General features: G+C 35.8%; 1 protein-coding gene, 1 long non-coding RNA gene and 1 pseudogene across 2 annotated transcripts; all 3 read left to right on the top strand.

Annotated features, from left to right (window-relative positions):
- Window positions 1-266: 266 nt before the first annotated feature.
- On the top strand, window positions 267-1,420 carry LOC138332638 (cyclic GMP-AMP synthase-like receptor 2; annotated as a pseudogene).
- A 75-nt stretch (window positions 1,421-1,495) lies between these two features.
- On the top strand, window positions 1,496-3,330 carry LOC138333537 (uncharacterized). Its single transcript, XM_069281984.1, has one exon. The coding sequence runs from the start codon at window positions 1,497-1,499 to the stop codon at window positions 2,298-2,300; it is 804 nt and encodes a 267-aa protein (XP_069138085.1). The 5' UTR covers window position 1,496; the 3' UTR covers window positions 2,301-3,330.
- A 12,196-nt stretch (window positions 3,331-15,526) lies between these two features.
- On the top strand, window positions 15,527-18,416 carry LOC138333538 (uncharacterized). The gene is made up of 4 exons (XR_011209990.1): window positions 15,527-15,675; window positions 16,976-17,055; window positions 17,567-17,782; window positions 18,323-18,416. It is a non-coding gene; the product is annotated as an uncharacterized lncRNA (long non-coding RNA).
- Window positions 18,417-21,920: the final 3,504 nt, after the last annotated feature.

Consider the following 21,920-nt stretch of genomic DNA (forward strand, 5'->3'; position numbering starts at 1 on the left):
ATTGTCACGTAAAATACAACTTATTTTGTGTTCTATGTTATCTGTCCATGATGAGATGATATATTATTATTTTTTCTCCTCAGAGCAATCATAGCAGAATATTACCAGGAAGGTGTCACAACACATAACCAACAGCAAAACACCTTTGTGTGGAGCAGTTGCCAGAAACTAACCGTAGGTCGATGGTTTGTGGGTACGTTTCCTTAGTTTACAACAAAATTGTCTTTCACTGACCCTGACGAATATAAGGACATAGAACACTAACCATGATGAACTCAACGGACAGTGAGCGGATGTCTGTACTACTATCAACAGCACTGGAGAGGAGGTTTGTTGGTACAGAGGAATCACTTAGCATTAAGAGAAAAGCAACAGTCATAAGATAATACCTACAAAGTTCTGGTGATTTTGGTGCCATTGTAACAGGAAAATATGGAGAGGGATGTAGCCAGAGGGGCTCGGACAGGGACTTTATGATTGTAGATAAAAGTGTGGTAGTGATCACCCTGATCAGTGTATCCCTCCAATACCTGGCGAACAAAACCATTCAAGAGGCTGTCGACTGTGGCCCCGGATATGTTCATTTAGAGGTGGGTCAACTCAATAGCATAGTAACATCTGAGGTATATAATTCACTAGTTATGTTCAATAATAAAATGTGTATTTCAAGTGATATGTACAGAGAACAGGTTAGCAAAGCTCGGGTTCTCACACTTGGTGTGGAATATTTCAAATGGACACAGTACTGCATTCTGTATAACTGACGTAGATTATGACGTTGTTAATTGTTTTCCATGCTATATTTGGCCAAAGGAGGCAGAGGAATGGATTGCAAGGCAACGTCTTTGTGGATGGCCAGATAAAACCTTAATAGACAAGATTGTGAAAAGTGGATGCCATATGGTCCCTGTAGGAGACAAATGTTCAAATGAAACTTTTTTACAATGGAGGATCTCATTTGCAGTAGCCGAAAGATGTTTAGTTCACTCCTTTAGCTATGTCCAAGTAAAAGTGTAAGTGTTGCATAAGTATTTCTTAAACCAGATAAAAATGACACTGAAGGAAACCATTGGTGATGATGACATCTTGTGCTCCTAGTTCATGAAAACGGTTATGTTTTATGCTATAGAGGATACCAGACATGTTCTGGCAAGACAAACACATTTTTTATTGTTTTTGGTTTTGCTTCAATATTCTCATTTGATGGGTCAAAGTCGGATTCTGCCCTAATTACTTCATCCCAGCCAACAACATGTTCAAGAGGAATGTACACGGACGGCATCAACAAATATTACTGTGCATTTTGGAAAACTGTCACCAGAAGAAGTGGCTGTGCCTCTCATTAGGGGACTTCTTCAAACCTTCACTCTGGGAGGAAATGTGTTATACAAATTTGTCACGCCCACTGTCTGAGCAATGAAAACTTTTACGTGAACATTGTGAATTACGTGAAGCTTTAGCCTATATTCCCCTTTATTTAAAAAAAACACATAAAGATGTTTGAATTATTGTCTGCGTCGGAGTCTGATTTTGATGAAGTTTGCACATACGTCCATGCAATGTGTAGCCTTAGATGTGTTGCATCAGATCTGATCTCAGAAGATGTGCATGATAGAAGGGATATTGCAGGCAATAAAAGAAGGTACAAGAATTTGAGGAAATGTAGGTACTGGATATCTCCAAATGCATTAATGGGCACTGATGTGATGCATCTAGCAACATATCACTTCCTGACTGGAAACTGCAATAAATCTGTGGAGATCTGCAGACAAGTAAAAGAACTGGCTTTGTGTTACGACGGCGGTTTTCCGTACCAACTATACTCAACTTTGCAACAGCACCATTGGTGGTATAGACCTCGCGATCGTTCATTAAAGATGCTCCAGAAAATATACTCACATTTCATCGCATTTTCTCATATAGAAATGGCTCTTCCCCATCTGTGCCTAGAAATATCCAAGAGAACCATATACCTATCCATACCACCCTTGCCATACGTATTCTTTCTGGAGTTCTTGTGTTATCATGAGCTTGGAAATACTAGCGGGCGAGACGAAGCACTTCGTAACCTCATACAATTCCAGCATGACGAGTACCAGGGAGGACAACGTTTCTGGATAACCCACACACTGTTGGGGATCTGTTATCAAACACTCGGTGATTTTCACATGGCAATCATGGCTTACTGGGAATCTGCACGGTCGAAGTCTGAATTAAGTTATTTGAACTCTGCCATTGACAGGATTGCTCTAGTGTATTTATGTATGTATGCGTCACAGTTACTTCCAAATGGCATATAAGGTCAAAATGCTTTCCACGTGCTAGGAGTCATACGGACCTGTCTCAAGACCAATAGTTGACTACACTTGTAAAAGTTAAAACCCGATAATGAGTCATTTTAAACTTTTTTTAAACCCGTATCATTAGATGTCTAGTTAGAAGAGTTCAATCAAGCAAAGAGCTCAGTGTATTTTTTGTCTAACAAACCTCACTATGTGATAAGCCTAAGAATATAAATCTTGCATGTGTTATACTGACGAATAGGTGTCAATGTCATTAAATGTTTAGTCAACTGGAGAGTTAACTTAAGCAAAGACCTCAGCTTCATACTGAGAGACTTGTTTTAGTAGATGACTATCTATGAAGAGTTCAATCCTTCAGTGTATTGGATGTCTAACAGCCATCACTAGGTGGCTAACCAAAAAATTAAATTCTTGCATGTATTATAATGAGGAAAATGTGTCAGTATAATAATGATATGCTGAGTGTCAACCTCAACCTGTCAACAGGTGACTTACTATGAAAAGTTCATTCCTTCGATATGCTGAATGTTTGACAAAGCATCTGGCCCTTTCAATGCCTAGATATGTGAGAGTTTTAATATCATTATGGCTAGCTTTTGTTTAGAGTTAAATCGTACTTTGTTTGAATTTGGGGACCTGTATCAATAGCTAACTAGCTTTGTAAGTGTTAAAATGGGCTGAGTAGCATACTGTAAATCCAGTTTCTGTCGCCGCTTCTTAATTTCGCAAATTTTCATAACAAGTTCGCAAAGATTTACATTTGTGGATTTTAAAAATGTTCGGAAATTCCTATCAGTATAAATGATTGAAATGTTAAGTAGCAGATATCAACTTTCGCGAATTTACTTGGATCGCGAATTCGCGAAAGTAAATCGCATGCGAAAGAAATTTGGTTTACAGTACCCAGAAATTTGTTGTCAATGGATGGCCAGTCTTTAAAGTTACTAAATCATTAGATTTACATAGATTTCTTAGGGTTTTTGACTTCCTAAAAACGTTCTTATACCTGAAATTAGAAAGTTTTCAAAATTACAACATTTAATTTTGACCTATTGGCAATGTTTATCAACGTTAAAAGATCGCCAAACACAACAAGAAATTGTATCTGTCGGCATAGTCCGCTAAACCTGCCTATATTATTAGGCTTTTTTTTTTTATTTTTTTTTTTTTTTTGCCTAATATATAGTCTATATATTAGGCAAAAAAAATAAAAAAAAAATTAAAAAAAGCCTAATAATATAGGCAGGTTTAGCGGACTACTGTCGGCATTGACTGTTTACAACGGAAAGAACCGAGTGCATCTTTGAGTTCGGAATTGGGGCCGCTGAAAATCTCATCCGGCTAATGGATATAAAAGTAATAACACCACTAAGAGGCAACTTATATTTTATCGGTTTAATTGGCCTGATTAAGCATAATAGCCGATACATTTACAGCGTATTAATTCTTTAATTCAACACACAACCACATATACTTTATAAACTTTTTTCATATATCGTTAAGTAGAATCCTTGTACACATTTATAGACAGTGGCGTCGATAAACGGAAACTAATGAATACGCAAATTGCCATGCAAATACATTACGATTTAGAATTTTACGATGCATTTTGATGAATGTGGGAGCGCTTGAAGGCGCGAGATTTGGGTGTTTGAGGGCGTCCGAGGGTCTCCCCCGTGTAAAAATATTTCGATTTAGAATGGCTGTGATGAGTTTTACGATGTATTTTAATGATTTTAAAGCGTTCTTAACATGATACTTTTTTTATTTAAAGTTACCTGCATTAAGAATTGGTAATTGTGAATGCCGTCATATCTATGCAACTCTGCTCGATCTGAACATACTGGCTTCACACCATCGGTACATTGTTGTTTAACACAAAATAATAATGAATTAATTGTCTTGCTAAGTCATATAAACAGATGAATCTTTTAAGAGACATTTTTTTTAGATAGTACGTATAATCCCCTGATTGACATTTTTAGTCTGGTTCACGAAAATGTGCAGGAGGACCCTTTTTTTCTTTCAAATGTGCAATTTTAGAACATTTCAGTCGGTCGGTGAAAATGGGGGGGGGGGGGCAACCAGAAATGTTTGCCCCCGTCCTGGGAAACGGATCTAAATCCAATAGAGCACGTGTAGAACATGCTACAGTAATCCATTTCTTCCCGCGTTTACCATCAAAGGTCACTGCAAAAACATGGAACAGCCCTGCAAGAGGAATGGGCATCCATCCAGCAAACCCGGAAACGGGACTTAATTGCGAGCATGCGTCGGCGATGTCGAAGTCTTATTGAAGCTAGGAGACGTCACACAATATACTGAAATGAAAATTACACGAGAAAACTTTTTTAACGCGAATTTCATTTTCGCTCCCATTGCTGTGTTTTTGTGATTTTGGGGGTAGCTCTGTTTCGCAAGTAATGTATCGGGCACTCGTGAAAATTCCATAGTTTTCCTGCTGGAACCTGTGTTTAGACATCTTAAAGACATCATTAAAGTATTTTTATGATTATTGTACAATTAAATGAAATTGATATACTACAAAATAAAAGTGATCCTTAGCAAATTTTGAGTAGTATATAATATCATGACAAATAAAAATAAAATAATGGTAGAAGCAAGTATAAAACCATATAATATAATGAAAACCCTTCTTTATGGCTACAAAAACATGTACAGCATATGATTATTCACACTTAGTAACTCTTCACACAACTTTTGCATACGTTTTAACGTTTATTAGATTAACACAGTAATCAGGACCCTGTAGTCGATAAATTTGTGTTTTCAGTCGATAGCAGATATGTCCATTAGACAGATGAGATTTCCTTCGATCGGATGTTTGGAATATTCACGCGTCGCGCATGCACATAGGGGTTGTTTACACTCGCCGAAAGATAATAATATGAAATTGTGACTAGGTCGTTCCTATTTATTTTCAGTTTTTCTCCATTTTGAACAAAATTGTTATACAAACTTTTAGATATTGTTATTAACACAAAGTACACAACTTCTACAATTAATTTTAGTTCTATATTTCTTTTTATCTTTTATTACATGATTTTTTAAACGATTTAGTTCCTTTAAGCTCTAAACGTCAGACAGAGGGACATGTGTAAACATTTGACTAGTTATGTGTAAACAATTCTATTACCGTTATTTCTGAATTTCATGTATAGATTTTTATCATAGACTTACTTATGCACATTGCATTTTAGTATGGTCGGACAAAATAGCAATTGGGTAACTGTCTTAGATTTGGAGAGTCAATGTCTGTTATTGCTATTTCTTAGAAAGTACTTAGATAATTTTTCTCTAGTCTGAAGTTTGGTAATGATATTCTGAATTGCAATCTGATTAAACTACAGATCCTTATTATCACTACATTTGATAAGAGGATCTGAGAACATCCCATAAGGGGTCACGTCAATATGACCTTTTGAAATGGCCAATCAAATTGACACTGCCAGAATCTTGACTGGGGACTCATCTTGCCCGAAGTGCACAACAAAGCTAATTGTACATGTATACTGGGGCTAAAAGACGTTTTCAATTGATGCTCTGAAGTACACGTGGTATAAAGGTCATCTGGACGTGACCCCTTATGGGATATTGTCAGATCCTCTATTGAACGGAGTGGTTATAAGGATCTGTGTTTTAATCAGATTGTTTGAATTGCTTTCTTAATCCTTTAGGTTCATTTTTATGTGTTTGCAGTTCTGAGATTGATTAGAATTACAAAAGAATGGGTATCTGATAAATTTTAAATATAGCATAGGTAAAATGAAAGAAGGGATCCATTCTTAAAACTGCTTGATATATAATGTTCAACGGTGGTCGTCAAAATCAACCTTCTAGATCAATCTTACCGTACACAGACATGATGTCTTCAGGTAAATTCAGGTCAATTTCAGGCGTTATTTTAGGTAAAATTTACCAGCTAAGAAGTCAAAGATCAAAATCTTGACATGGGATTGATCTGAATTTCACATGAAAAAAATTTCAGATCAAGAAATTTACCTCCTGAAATCCATATGAAGATTTTGATAAACATTTTTTTTAAAGTTCTCTTCATAGATTTTTCTTTCATGTGAAATTGACCTCAATTTCAGGTCAATATTTTTTTAGGTGAACTTGATCTGAATATTACCTGTATTCCTGGTTATTTTTATTAAAGAATCTGTTTTAAAATCCTGTGGTGATCTGGGTGTATAATTGATAGACCTGTGTCAAACGATTACTAGCTATTCAAAAGTTATAACCTGGCATATGCTTATAACAGGAAAATGATAAGTTAATAAGATGGTACTGCTCTTTCAAGAGCAATTATAAAGAAAAGTATGGCGTAAGTATATTTATTTATTTAGATGACTTATTAAAGTGAATAGTCGGGCAAAGAAAACCAGTCTAAATGCGTTCATTGGTCTTCCAAAAGTTCTCAGATATTAATACGACGGCCAAGTTCTACTTACGTTTCCCAGTTCTGACCATTAAAGTAAAGGAAAGTTGAAAGCATTGAAAGCGAGGCTGCGTGTAAATGTAACCACGGACATAGTCAGCCGGGAGGACGTTTTTAGGATTCCTATACTTTTAATTAATTTCTTCGTACGCAGACAGATTTTGGCGAGAGATTTTATTTTTCTTTTCATAAGAAATTATACTGGATACATTCACACCATTGTTACCGACTTTAGCCATCCTTGCCCGACTGTTCACTTATTAACAGGGTTCAATCTAATTAAAATGAGGCCATGCAGTAATCGTACGGCGTGTGTTTCCAAAGAGATTTTTGGGGGACCGACGAGGCAACGGATACCGACCGAACATCTGATGATAATAGGTCGATTATCATATGATTTGCAGGCGATAACGAAAAAAAAACATTCTTTTTCGAAACAGACGCAATACGATTACCGCCCGGCCCCCTTTTTATATAAATGATGTGGGACCAGTGCTGTCCGATGTCTACCCCCTATCCCCGGATATCGGCCAATCATTGTGACAACAGCATAAAACTTATGTCACAATGATCGGCCGATAACCGGGCATAGGGGATAATCGGGAGTATACCGCTGGTTTTGGCCATTTTTCCGACATCGGACAACACCGGTCAAAAAATTGTCACACAACATTTGCATAAATGGCATCGCCAAGACGCCGTGCGGAGGCCGTCCAAAGTCCGTCGGTTAATCGTACGGCGTCCGTTTCCAGGAGAGCTTTTTGGGCAACGGTGAGGCAATAAATACCGACCTAACATCTAATACTGATCGGACGATTACTCTAGAATGTTTACGCGATAATCTGCCTAATTACCGAACATGGTACGAATATCGCCCGATTAACCTACGGACAACGAACGATGTTTGTACCGGTTCCGGCCGAATGTCGGCCGTGTGGTGGCCGTTTGCTATGTCTTTTTGGTAAGAGGTTTGTAATGGTCGCCCTAGCTGGTATGCTCAAATCATACGATGGCTGCACCAAGAAGACTACGAGAGGCGATGCCGGAAGAGGAATCGGCTTAAGCAAGACTTCATCACCATATGGTACTGGCGGCGCTATTAGAAGAAGCGGAAAGAGAGCGACAGAGGGCCCCAAGAAGAAGACGGAGGTGGTGGGTCCTTGACTGGACATGTGGTTACCCTCGAAAAAAGATGCTATCTTCTGCATTATCTCGATGGGGAATTCTGGTTCTTTACGGCGCCTCTGAGACTGCGACTGGGACTGTGACCATGGCTGCAACTTAACCACAGAATCCTGCGACGCATCTTACTCTATGGGTCCGGTTCCATAGGAGCTCTCCTCGTCACTGCTGTTATCATTGGCAGAGGCAGCTTTCTTTTTCCTGGGTGAGGTTCTCCGAAGAGCTGCTGGTGCTTTCTTCTGAAAGCCTTTACCTTTGCCTTTGCAATCATTTCCTTGTTTTACTTTAGGCGGCATCTTGTTAACTTTTGTGTAAAAATCTTGCTATATCGTAATGCTGTACACGGCAACTGACGGGTGTTTATATAGTCCGTCCGATGCTCGGCCGATATTCGGTTTAGTGTGACCGGCCGATGTCTGTAACATATCTGATCCACACCGGTTCTAGCCGGTCGGACATCGGTGGGTTACTTTTCGATGTGTAAAAAGGCATCGGCCGGATATCGATCGGTCCAGTCCCGTTCTACTCAAAAGCTACATACACGTCGGTTATCGATGTCCGGCCGGATATCGGACGATACCTAAACGATATGTTAAGGGTATGGCCGGTTCTTAAAGTCTCAAGACACCGGAGAGATTTTAACTTCGAGTTAAAACTCTTCCGGCACCTCCCCGATGCTGCCTGAGCACCCCGGCCACCGGCCGTCCATGTCTGGTGTTCGGCGGGGAGCCGGACTAAAATGGCTAAAAACCATGCCGGAAATTCATCCTAAGCCTAATCGGAAGGGGTTGTGACAGAAGCATAAGGTAGAGTATATTTATTGGAGCATTATTACAAGTCAAATTACATTGCAACATGGTTTGGGTTTTATTAGTTTAAAGCCCCTATTGATAGCCAGGGTAATGTAAGGACGTGCCAGGTTTGTTGGTGGAGGAAAGCTGGAGTACACAGAGAAAAACCACCGACCAGTGATCAGTACCTTGCAACTGCTCTACATGGGATTATAACTCGCGATCTAGAGGTGGAGGGCGTGTGGTAATGCGTCGAGACATCTTAAACACTCGGTTATCGCGGCCCCGACTTTTCCACAAAACAAATTTTTAAGCAACTCTATAGTCAGTACGGTCACTCCAATATACGGGAAGTCTGATTGGAAAACAACTCTGGGAACTTCTCGCGGCTACGACTTCCAAGCAAACTATACAGTTGTGTAAGTTCAAACAGATCACGTTCAGATTCCAAGGGGAAATCATTGTCGGAAACTCGATCAGCTGTATCCGCCGCGTCTTTGCACTCAACACACACCATGTACATACACAAGTGCTATTGTGTCTCCTCCGTACAAAAATATGAAAGTTAGGACTACGAAAAATTTGGTTTTTGGATCTATATCGCGGCGATAGATTGATACCTCCCTGACATATATTAAGCGGTTCAGTGATGATTTCAAACTCGACATTATCAATAGTCGAACGACCCTTTTCATCAATATCTTATACTACCTTTCCATACCTGTAAATTCTATATGGCTGCCCCGCATTGCTACTCTAACAGCGGTACTATAGACACGCCAAATGGTTCCGAAATATACATTGTTGAATTTGAATTTGATTACGAATGGCTTTCAACTTTTGACTACTTTTATCTTTTTTATAAGTAACTGATACCACGGTATAAACAAGGTCCACAACGCGTAACTGCCATTTACTATGTGTATCGTTAGTTAATTTTAAAATTTAGAAATTATACTCGTTCTAGCTCATGTCTTATTAAGATTTAAAAATTAACTGCTCTAGCTCGTGTCTTATTAAGATTTAGAAATTAACTAACTCGAGCTCGATAAACATGATAAACAACAGCTGTGGATCTCTATTTATCTGTACCTTATCTTATATTGTGAGTAAAAACCATGCGAGAATGGTAGGAGGACTGATGTTTGGTTATATTCCTTTAACATTTTAAGTAAGTGGTATTATTAGGATATTTCATAGTGATACATGTATTCTCTAATAACATTTATAGTCACTTTAAAGCTACCGATAATTTCTATAATACAGTGAAACTTTCTTAAGACGAATCTGGATGATACGAATTGCTTGTTCAAATTCCCGGTTTTGGATCCTCTTTATCTAGACTTCTTAAAAACACGTAATACGAATTTGCTTATAGCGAATTATCTTTTGATACAAAGCGATATCGTGCTCCTGTCAAGCAAATAGTTGCTCTTTAACATTTTTTTCCATTTTTGTTTCCGATAGTACTGAATGTAGCTTTGGTTTAAAGTGAAACTTTGGGCCCAAAAAGGGGATCGATTGATAGAAAATCAAATACAATCAAATAACACAAGTATACAATTCAATATCGATAAGGGAAAATCTGCCACAGAAGATATTGCTGCCGACTTTGACATTTGTGAGTAAGCTTAGTATTTATGTTGATTCGGGGTACAATCAGCCTATGAATTTAATTAACTTGTAGTTTCAGAAACGTTATAGCGAATATCTGTTATTACGAATTATTTCTTCTGGTCCCATGTGACTCGTTATAGTAGATCTTCTAAATACTGAGCAGGCGTCACTGTGTAATTTGAGCGAGCGGAATGTTATTGTCTTGTAATTCGTTGTAAATATAACATTTTCAGATGTAACTAATCATTAAAATATTTAAACGAACTCTGTTATTTGAATGGATGAAACGTAATATACTCCGATAACACATACCATGACCAATGTTATTAATCATTATCACACATTCCTCCTTATTCCGTCTTTGCATATTACAGAGTTAGCTCCCTTGTGGGTAGGTATCGATTGTAACGTCATTCATTTGTGAGCCCAATTCACTTCGTTTTCATCGAAAAGTATGACGTTACGCTCGCAAACACATGACGTCAAAATCAATACCTACCCGCAAGTACAGATAACTCTGTAATATACAAATACAGAATACTCGGTGACTATGTCCATATAATGTTGGTTATCCGTTATCACCCAACCGACCTGTAGGGTAACGTCTTTTTACGGTGAGTAGGTTATATTTATAATTTAGGAAATCTTTCTTTCGGACAGGAAAAATGAAGTAAACACAGAAAAGTTACAAATATTATGATCCATACCAGTAATAAAATAAATACTGAACTATGCGTGGGCTTGATTTCCCTTTCGTTTGGCTCCGAGCTGAGCGTTCGGGACACAAAACAGTCAAAACAAGTTTCTGGTCCTTGTTCGTTTGTAGTTTCATGTGACAGCTGTCCGGTATCTTTGGCACTATATGTGTCCGTGAAGTAGCACATGACAACGGACGAGAGTTGCACTATAAGACACATCACAATGATAATGCAGTCTTCTAAAACACAAAAACGTAACATACCGCAAATATTTGAAGCCGTCTTTAAATTACATAAGCTGTATCTACCAATCAGATAAAGCTTTTCTTGTAGTAATTATCAAAACTTTTTACAGTACATTTATGCAATTTTTCCAGACTTTATACTTACATAACTTATACTTAAAGCTGTTAGGAAATTAAAACCAAATAAAACCTATCATGTAAGATCACTCAATACTGGATCCCAGGAAATTTTAAAGTGATCTTATTTTGTATGTGGCCGTCACTACGTAGAAGGGTTGCCAAGACAGGTTTCAATGTACTTCATATTTCGTTTCAACCGACAGAAAGTCTCTCTAATGGGCCGGAAATGGTGAAGAGTTTGATCAAATACACTAGAGAGTACTTTAGTCAAGCTCAAGATATGTGATGTAAGTTACAACTAAGGTTAACTGACCACTCAGTCATTAGTCTCGTCCATTAGTCGCCGGACACCTCATTCTCAAACCCGGAAAGCCCTCAGGTCAGGGAAATCAATCTTCTATTGGGTGACTGATATCAAGCTACTGTCCTCTGTCGGTAGCTATGGAAAGTCCAATGCTCTGTGATAACGACAGTCCTCCTCATCCCCTTCCACTGGTTCTCGTTGTCGTCATCATGCTTCAACTAGGTTGTTTGGTTAGGGTTATTAAGTTTAACGGCCAGTGTCATTTAAGGTCGGCTTCACATGTATGCAGTGTGCTGCGCTGTGTGAATGTGTGTATGTTTTGGGAGACTGCGGTATATCAAACCTAGTAAAAACGGTTTCACTGCGGAAGTACGTATCTTACTTTGGATAGGAATACACATGGCTTACAAACGGAATGTTAGAATCATTCTTCTCATTTTACTCCACAATGTCTGGCACCATTATTACTTTTACTAAAAGTTTGCCTTACATTTTAGTTTAGTATGATGCAATAAAAGAAATATAGGCATATTAATAAAAAAGTCATTAACAACTGAACAATATGTTTTTGGCTCATCATATTCTAAAGTAAAAATTTCAGCTCAAACTTTTAAATGGTGTAAATGTTGGTAATGGTGTAAAGTAAGTAACTTTTGTAACTGAAGAAAAAAACCTATTCGTCTGCTCCTGTTTTTGATAGAGAAAAATTGTCAGCGGTGGTGCATCTTATGCAACTGTTTAGAATATTCTAATTTTCATAATGTATGTAATAAACCAATCTGATTAAAATACAGATCCTTATTATCACTACCGTTTGATATGAGGATCTGACAATATCCCATTAGGGGTCACGTCAGGATGACCTTTGGAAATGGCCAATCAAATTGGCACTGCCAGAATCTTGACTGGGGACGAACTAGTTTGAAACAGCTGTCCGAATTATTTTCGTGTACGTAGTCATCTCGCCCAAAGTGCAAAACAATGCTCAATGTGTATGCTTACTCGGACGGAATGGTGTTAACAATTTACGTAGAAATGTGTAGAACATGTATTTGATCTGGAGTACACGTGGTAAAATGTCATCCGAACGTGACCCCATATGGGATATTGTCAGATCCTATATTGAACGAAGTGGTTATCAGGATCTGTATTTTAATCAGATTGGTCATAAACATATTGCTTTTTTAGGAATTTATTTTGGTAAGACAAATTTGAGTAATTAAATCATACCTAAAAAGACACAATTACATAACTCTTATTTCTTAGCATAAAGTCTTTTGTTATTTCTAGTAAAATTGTATCGAATTTTCCAAAAAAAAAATCTTAAATTGAGAAATCACTCATTGTTCACAGTAGAAATACGAGATTCCATTAACTAGTTCACCCCTGACGACTCACTTGAAATCTTCCCAAACCGAAACTAGAACAGTTCATTATAAAATTGCAGGGGGATATATGTTAGATACAAGCGAAACACAGTAATCTACGTGTGTTTTTGTAAATCATAATAGACCATAGTTACAACAGTGACATTTATTCAAACATGCATCATAAATATAGACAATCTATGAAGACGCAACCCTTTAACATCATAGTTTACTTTACAATTACAAATCATAAAGTCGAGAATAGTTTATTAACGTTTGGAAAATACAAAACTAAATCTAAAGTTAATATTTACTATTTTCTTACTGCGAGATGATTCTCAATAGCAGGAAATACCGATGTATACGTATTTAGACGTGTATGAGCATGTTATTATCGGTCGTATATCATGTTGACTTATATATATACAAATGTCTCTATAAACCGATCCATCATCCTTAATCATGTCATGACCACCTTATTATACTGCCCTACATGTGTATGATATTGTTTACTTTCCATGTGTGGGGGTCGCTTAAATGAACTTCCTCGTACTTATGATATGTGGTTCTCTTTATTAAATATCATCATTTGTAATATTTAAATAAATAAAATAAATAAATAAACAATTAAATAAATAGATTGCATGAATGATTCAGACTTCCGTTAACCACTGTATACCTGATTTCACGGCTATTTTCAAGTTTTATATGTGCCATAACTGAGCGAATATTTTGACATGCTAATTTTTCTGCGTAAATCTATTGAAAAACATGAGGTTTGATGAATTGAATTGTGAAAATCATTCAAATTGACAGACAAGCATGCATGATGACTTATTAACATAAATTACAGCACATTATGAATGCATTGTGAAACTTGTTTTTATGTTTTATGCATGTCTAGATAAAAACATGCATGCACCTGCAGAAAAAAACTTTACAATTACTAATAACACTGTAGAAATGTGAAATGAGGTTTGATTTCATGGTTTGAATATATGTACACATTTCACTGTACTATCCACTGTAATATAGATGTAAAAATACTGAAGTTTGGTAGTACTGCTAACATTCCTTTTAAACTCTTAATTGTACAATATAGAAACTTCATATTAAAAGGATTGTATTTCTCAAAGTTTTGGTAATTTTTGGTGGTGAATAAAATATTCTGAATACGTGGGTATGAAACTGTTTGCATGTGTTGTGACTATTTGTTAAATGTTTTGATATTATTGTATGAATTACTAGTGATGTTTATCTGCTATGTGTAATTGTTATAATTCAGAAAATGAAAGAAAAAATCTATAAAAGTATTCTAGATATCTCAAAGAAGATATAATTTATATACAATTACCATGAAAAAATTAAAATAAAAAAATGGTGTTTGATAATAATATAAGGATTTGAAAACTGCCGTTTAGGATATATAACAGAGGCCATTACAATATTGGGTGAACGAGAGTTTTCATTTTATACATATTTACTTATATCAACACTGATTTATTGTGAATAGGAGCGTTGCGTAGTAGATCTATTATCGCCAAAACTAATATAGTATGTGTATTCAAAGATTAAACGTGCCACTCTTGAACAATTAAATATGATTCCTTTAGTCTTATTTTGGCAGCCTGTAGTCATTTCAAAAGAAAAAAGTGTCCCTGGTTTCAGTTTTCGTTAAATTACTGATATATATAATACCCAATTTTAATTTTTTAACTAATTATCTATGCAAAAACTCAAAACTCTTCACTTTGACGAAAAAACCCAATTAATGACTACTTTATGTTTTGGTGCATTGGTGTTATATGTGCCGTAAGTGAGCGGATTGTTCTATCAGAAATCAACTGAAAACCGTCATGTTTGATAATGAATTGATCTGTGAAAATCATTAAAATAGACATATAGAAATGTATGATGCCTTATAAACGTTAGTTACAACACAGAATCTATACACTATAAAATTTTTGCTTTTATGCCTAATGTATGTTAATACGGAAATTTACCTGCATAAATCACTTTACAATTATCAATATCACTCTAAATATGTGAATTGAAATTATAGACTACAACTCAGCTTCATGGTATGACCGCATGTGTTCATTTCACTGTGCTGTAGATGTAAATATAATGAATTTTATCAGAACTGCCAAACATTCGATAACGCATATTTCTATTTGTAAAATTAAAACCTATGCATTGTAGGTATTGTTATTCTCAAAATATTAGTAATTTATGATGGCGAATAAACCTTTAAACCCTTTTTGATTCGTGAGTATGAGGATTTTGGCAGACATAACTATACTATTAGTGCATTAAGTTATCCATGACTATTGCGTAGTTACCCTATCAATCTGTGGTCACTTAGATCTTTCTAATACACCACATAAAACATCAGTCACAGGTTAACATGGATTCGTCATAATCATCACCAGTCATTTGTCAATGTTATTGCGGTCTTTTGTTGATTTCACGGATCGCATTTGAGGAATATTTCCTGATTTCCTCCTGCAACTGGTATAAATATGACAGAGAATCACCTTCAAATCACTCTCAATCTACTCGACACTGAATCCTACCGACGTCCAGGTAAGCACATATATTTGTACTGTATTAAGTCCAGTTGCGATAACGTATCTCTGAATTAGAAACGAACGTTATGTCGATAATTCTTTCAATGTTTAAAGCGTTAATAAGACTTTAGTTTCGTATATATATTACTGGTACAAATCATGGTTTCACTATTGAAATTTTATCAAACAAAACCTTTTTGCTTTTCATTGATTTACGAGAATGTTTAGTGGGGATTTTGTTTGGTCTCCGAAACATATTTGCTACAAGAAACCACTTGCATAAAATACGGAAACTTCCTTCAAAACTGACAATGCTTTCAATACTCTTTAATTACCCTTCAAAGATGCTCCATCGCCTGAAGAACAAATTTTTTTTCGGGACACTATTAATTATTTTGAATATTTGTATCATAAAGTAAAATAACAAGCTCAAACTTTTCAATGATGGTAATGATGTAAAGTAAGTAACTTTGTAACTGAAAAAAACTTCTAAATCGTCTCCTCCTGTTTTTGATAGAGAAAAATATCATTCGTCAGTGGTGTTAGCATCTTTATAAACTTTTCCTGTAATGTTTTTTCATAGTAATCCATTCTTCATGTTTTGTACATCCAGACCTACATAATGTTGTTTTAAAAGATAATAAACCGTACATCTAATATTGTATTAAAAGTCGTGATAATGCTATGGTATATTTACTAATTTGATGCGCGCCAATATGCCCGGCAGCCTCTATTATCGAGACCAATTGCCTTTTTGTAGACGTGGTATCATTTTAGCAGATTGTGTCTACAATTGACTGATCTGATTGTGTGATCAACGCAAGTCCACAACAAAATAGTTTTCTTAGACAGAATAGATAGTAATTAAGAAATATATTTAGACGAAGAAACTTTTTCAACTTCTATTAACTTCATAAAACAAATTTGAATATAAAGATAATAATGAAATTAAAAACCTGGAACCAGTTTCAAGGAAAGTTTTCAGTTTTTTTTTGTGACAGCCATCAGAGATTTTGTTACTAATTTTCTATCAATGCAGCTATGTTATGGAACATTTTACAATATAGAATCTATTTGGGTATTCGATTAACTCTATTATTGTTTTTGTCTCTCTATGTAAAGTCCAATTATAAACACTTCTATTATATGCCTAGAATGAAACATCGTACTTTGTTTTTGTTAAATTCAGAAGCAGTGGACTTGGCATACATGTCATATAAGCATTGTGATACATAATATTAGGTATTTACCTTAGGTATTATTAGAAACTATGAAAGAATTAAAAAAAGTATGTTATATTTTATCGTATGTTTCAGTCACTATCAATCCAACACCATGCTGAAGGTTATGTTTCTTTTGTCCTGTCTGGTGGCCAGCGGCCTCTGCCATTATTATGGTGAGTACTCAATAGTTATTTTAGGTCGATTCGTTCATTTGGCTTAACGCCATATAAACAATCGCGTTAATTTAAGGACATCCATTCTCTTTGTGATGTGTTGAGTGTGGTGAATGCGTATCTCGTTTTAAAATCTTGTCAGTTTTATAGTGCTATCTTAGTGAAACATACTGTCAAAGACAATAAACAGCACACCTCATACGGTCACATTCCTACCCTCCTCTACCCTCCATAGTCATCTTTTGAATATCTATCACTTCTTTGTTATAGGTTTCGAACTTAATAAATACTACAAATGGACACCATCACAGAGTCGTATATAAGATTTCTTATACATTTTCATATTAATTTCCGGTTTTATCTCGTCTCTGTCGATTTTCCATGCAAAAATGTAACATTAACCACAAAATCTTAATCAGGTTTCCATGAAAAGTCGCCTTTCTTCCCGAGAAAACGTTTTTATAATCGCATTATATTGATGAGCGTTTCAAGATATACATTATGTTTGCAGGAAATAGCTATGGATATGGCTTGGGTTCTGGATTAGACTATGGATACGGAAATAGCCTTGGACTCGGATATGGGTATGGGTCTGGATACGGATATGGACTCGGTCACGGATACGGACTTGGAAACGGATACAGACTCGGAGGTTACGGACGCGGATACGGCAGAAGGTGGAGGAGACGCTCAATATTCGGTGGATATTAGGACACTCTAAATTTAGGTAAATTGAAACCTTGGTTTCTTTATTGTTTTGAGATGGTTACAGGATTGGCAGTATAATAATTAAATTTGTTGTGCTATGTAAATATAAGTTATGTCAGACAATGGATATATAATACCGTAGGGTTGTCCGTGAGTATTTGTAACTCAAAGACTAAATACATTTTAATAAAAAATAACACATATTTTTCATATCGACAAGAGAATATTACAATGAGGAATTATTTGTATGTCACCCCACGAAATGGTTTACATACTGCGTTACTCATTACTGTGCCGTTCAATCCAGATTTCATATGGAGACGCGGACAGCTATGTGTTGCACACATTTCTACTTTCATTCTGGTAAACGCACTTGAACATAGCAAAAAGAAACCCTATGTTTTATAGCCTATTCAGGAATCTTTGCGTAAACATGGAAAATTGATTTGTAAGGTCTGGGCAAATTATATGCTTTTAGATGAGATCTATATTGTATGTTTTAGATGATACCAATGACACGTACATTTCATTAAATATGTTTGCTTTTATTTCTTTACAGATTCATCATGACTCATGCCGCCCTCCATGCTTTACCATTTAATTTATTACCAAAAATTTTTGTTGTCACGTAATAAATGTTCTTGTTGAATGGATTACGTTGTGGATTTTGTGTCTTTATGAATACATTATGTAACTCAACAGAATATATTACAACAAAATGTAAGGATTATACTTATATCGCTACTCATCCATAACTAGAATATTTAAACTTCTAAATAATTCATAGAAGTTTAACAGTTAGAATTTAGCATGTTTTTTCACCTGTATAGTAACGTAACGTTCACACGACCATTCATTTAAAGTTATAATATGACCCACGCATTCATTAAAAACCTTTGCCCTGTAAATGTGTTGAAAATTTTAATTTTAATTAATATTCTGTAAATTGATTGTACACTGCATTATTCATGAATTGAATCTGATCAAAACGTATTTATGAATATTCGCATCTATGTTAGCATAAAATTAATACAAGTCGAAAAATACCTAAGTATTGAAAACCGTTGATTGGCAGGTAGGTCAATTAGTCGTAACGTGTTCTTAATAGTATCTCACAAAAATGGAAAGTTCGCCAGAACCATTGATCGATTACATATTTTATAAAACGGTGAATTGTCTGGTCAAAATACATTTCTTGATTATTTGGGTGTGTAATATCCTAAACAGAAACTTCTAAGTGCGCCAATATACACAATGATTTATGACTTACACTAATTACAATAAGGATACAATCAACTTGCAAAATTAACTAAAAGTGAAAGTAATGAAGATTTAGCAGACGAGGAAGTGAGGAAATGATTTGAAAAACAAACATGGTCTGATTAAAACAAAAGAAAAATATATTTGGCAAATATTGTTTCCTGGCATATACAATCCGTATTGGTTACCTCCAAGGCAGATATTTACAACATATGATGGTTAAATGCTACTCCCTGGCGCACACCATCCACATTGCTTATTTTCTAGGCAACCAAGTACAACTTGTTATGGTTAAATGTACTCCCTGACATATACCATCAATTATAACTATTTAATTGGAGTTACACGGTTTATCATTTTTAGATTTCCTTTGCAATACTTGGCAATACCGTAGGCAACATGCTGTGGTCAATGAATGTCCCTCTATCTCATTATCCCTAATATATATTGAATGTGAAAACATTCTTAATTAAGACCGGTTATTATATAGGATTTTGCTTTCCGTCTCACTATGCAAGAAGACACTTCACCAATATACCACAGTGTACCAAAACACACACCACACCGCATACAATGGAAGCCAGTAGTATATTCGTGTTGTGTCTGGTAACCGATGACCCCTTGCTCTTTATATAGTGATATCCCACTGAAGCATGCCACTGAAGACACCAAACAAGCGAAAACAACCGGGTCACATTAAACTTACAACGGGCAAAGCAGTTGTCCTTCTCTTTGTGCTGAGCGCTAAGCAGGAACAGAAACTACCACTTTTATAGACTATTGCGTGTCTCGGCCAGATGACACATTATGAAACCTGTCTGTAATGGCTATCAGAATGTCTAAATCAAAACTTTTAATTTGTTCTTTGTTTGATTAGATTAACATCCTATTAAAAGTCAGGGTCGGCCTCCAATGTATGTGGTGAATAAAGTGCGGGTGTGTTTTGAGAAACTGCGCTAAATTTTGTTGTACAATATCTTCTTGTATAGTGGACATGCCCTTTTTATAGTGCTATATCACTAAAGTTGCCATTTGTGATCTAGGCTAATTGTCATAGTCATCATTGAGAAAGCTGTATCTGTGGCAGTAGAGACTGCAATGAATGGTATTAAGACAGCATTATTTGAATCTTTTCATTCAAAGTTTGACAATCTAGAGGCCCGGATGGTTATCCTTGAAAATGAAAACAGAGATAAACGAAAAGGTTGAACAGTTTGGAACTTGAAAAACCCTGATCGCCGAGCTACAAAATCATATTCATTCCTGCAGCAATGTCAACTCTAACTTTATACACGAGGAATTTGAAAACATGTACCATTACGCGCATCTTTTGGAGTCTGAAATAAACGACGTCGCGCAATACACCAGGAAAAACAATGTTAATTTTTTTGGCATTCCTGAAAAGGAAGGTGAAAACTGTGTATCTGAAGTATCCAAAATCCTCGAAAACTCTCTGGATCTACGCGTATCGATATCGAGATTGCTCACCGACTTGGAAGAAAGTGACCATGGCACAGGCTGTAAAATCTCCTAATCCACGACCAATGATAGTGAGGCTCTTGAAAAGAAATGACAAGATGGCTATTATGAAAGCCAGGTCAAAACTAAAGTATATACTAAGCTTTGTTTGAAATTATTAACAACCATGTAAATAAATTGATGCACTATTGTTCATGTGCTGTGTATGGATGCAAGTGTTTTTATCGTCAATGGCAAAGCTAAATGTCAATTTCAAAGTAATTTTTGGGGATGTAAACAATTCTCAATCTCTTTATCTAAATCTATATTTTTCATTGTTTATTGTTGTATCAAATTGTATCTCAAGCTGCATTGTTAGTGGTAAGCATGTACGCTTGAATTATGTATGAAGGCGTAACATTGGCTGCCTCATTAGTTTTATAATTTACAAAATAATAGAATATTTTTGACATTTTAATAGTCAATACACCACGGTGTCAACTATCTTAAACGTGTAGTAGTAAATTCAGTTTTGTATGATACTTTACATTTTTGCTTCATATCATGCATGTATTCAAAAAATCTGACACAATATCATGTCGTATAATCTAAATCCCATCGCGCTAACATCCTTTGATAAATGTGAAGGCTCACTGTCTGTTTGTCTGAATTGCAAAGGTACAAGTACTAAGCAGTAACGGTAAGGTCCAGTAATGTATATTCGAAGGAAACTTAATATGCCTGTTTGTATATACTGTTCTATGTATCATAAATAGCTTACTTCTATCAATGTACTACATATGTTTGGCAACACTTATACTAAACACTGTTGAAATTATTAATAGCCATGTAAATATATTGATGTACTATTGTTCAAATGCTGTGTATGGATACAAGTGTCTTTGTCGTCAGTGTCTACGCTAAATGTCAATTGTAAAGTTATTTTGGGGATGGATGCAAACAATTCCCAATCTCTGTATCTAAATCTACATTTTCCACTGTTTACTGTGGAATCAAATTGTATTTCAAACTGCATTGTTAGTGGTAAGCATGTTCCTTATGTACTGTCCTATCTCATAAACGCCTCCTTATCTTTTCCCTATTTCTTCCGCTCTATCACTCGATCTCGAACTTTTCCCCTACTTCCTTCCTTACCCTTTTACTCTCCTATTTGTAATGATCTGTCTCGAGCAATACAGGTACACGATTGGCATTTGAAGCTATTATTCTTTTATAACAAGCGTAAGAATAAATGTACGGAGCAAACCATTTTTAAATCCTCACATAGCTGTATTTACACTGCTTCTGTTACCTATTGTTTCTTCTTCTTCTCACTTGTTGGGACGTCTAGCCTAACCCCGGTCCTAATAAACTTGCTTGACTATTTATCTATCTGTCACATATATATACGAAGTATTTTGGCCACCAGATGAAAATAA

Source organism: Argopecten irradians, chromosome 10 (genome assembly GCF_041381155.1).
Source record: "Argopecten irradians isolate NY chromosome 10, Ai_NY, whole genome shotgun sequence".
Lineage (NCBI taxonomy): Eukaryota > Metazoa > Mollusca > Bivalvia > Pectinida > Pectinidae > Argopecten > Argopecten irradians.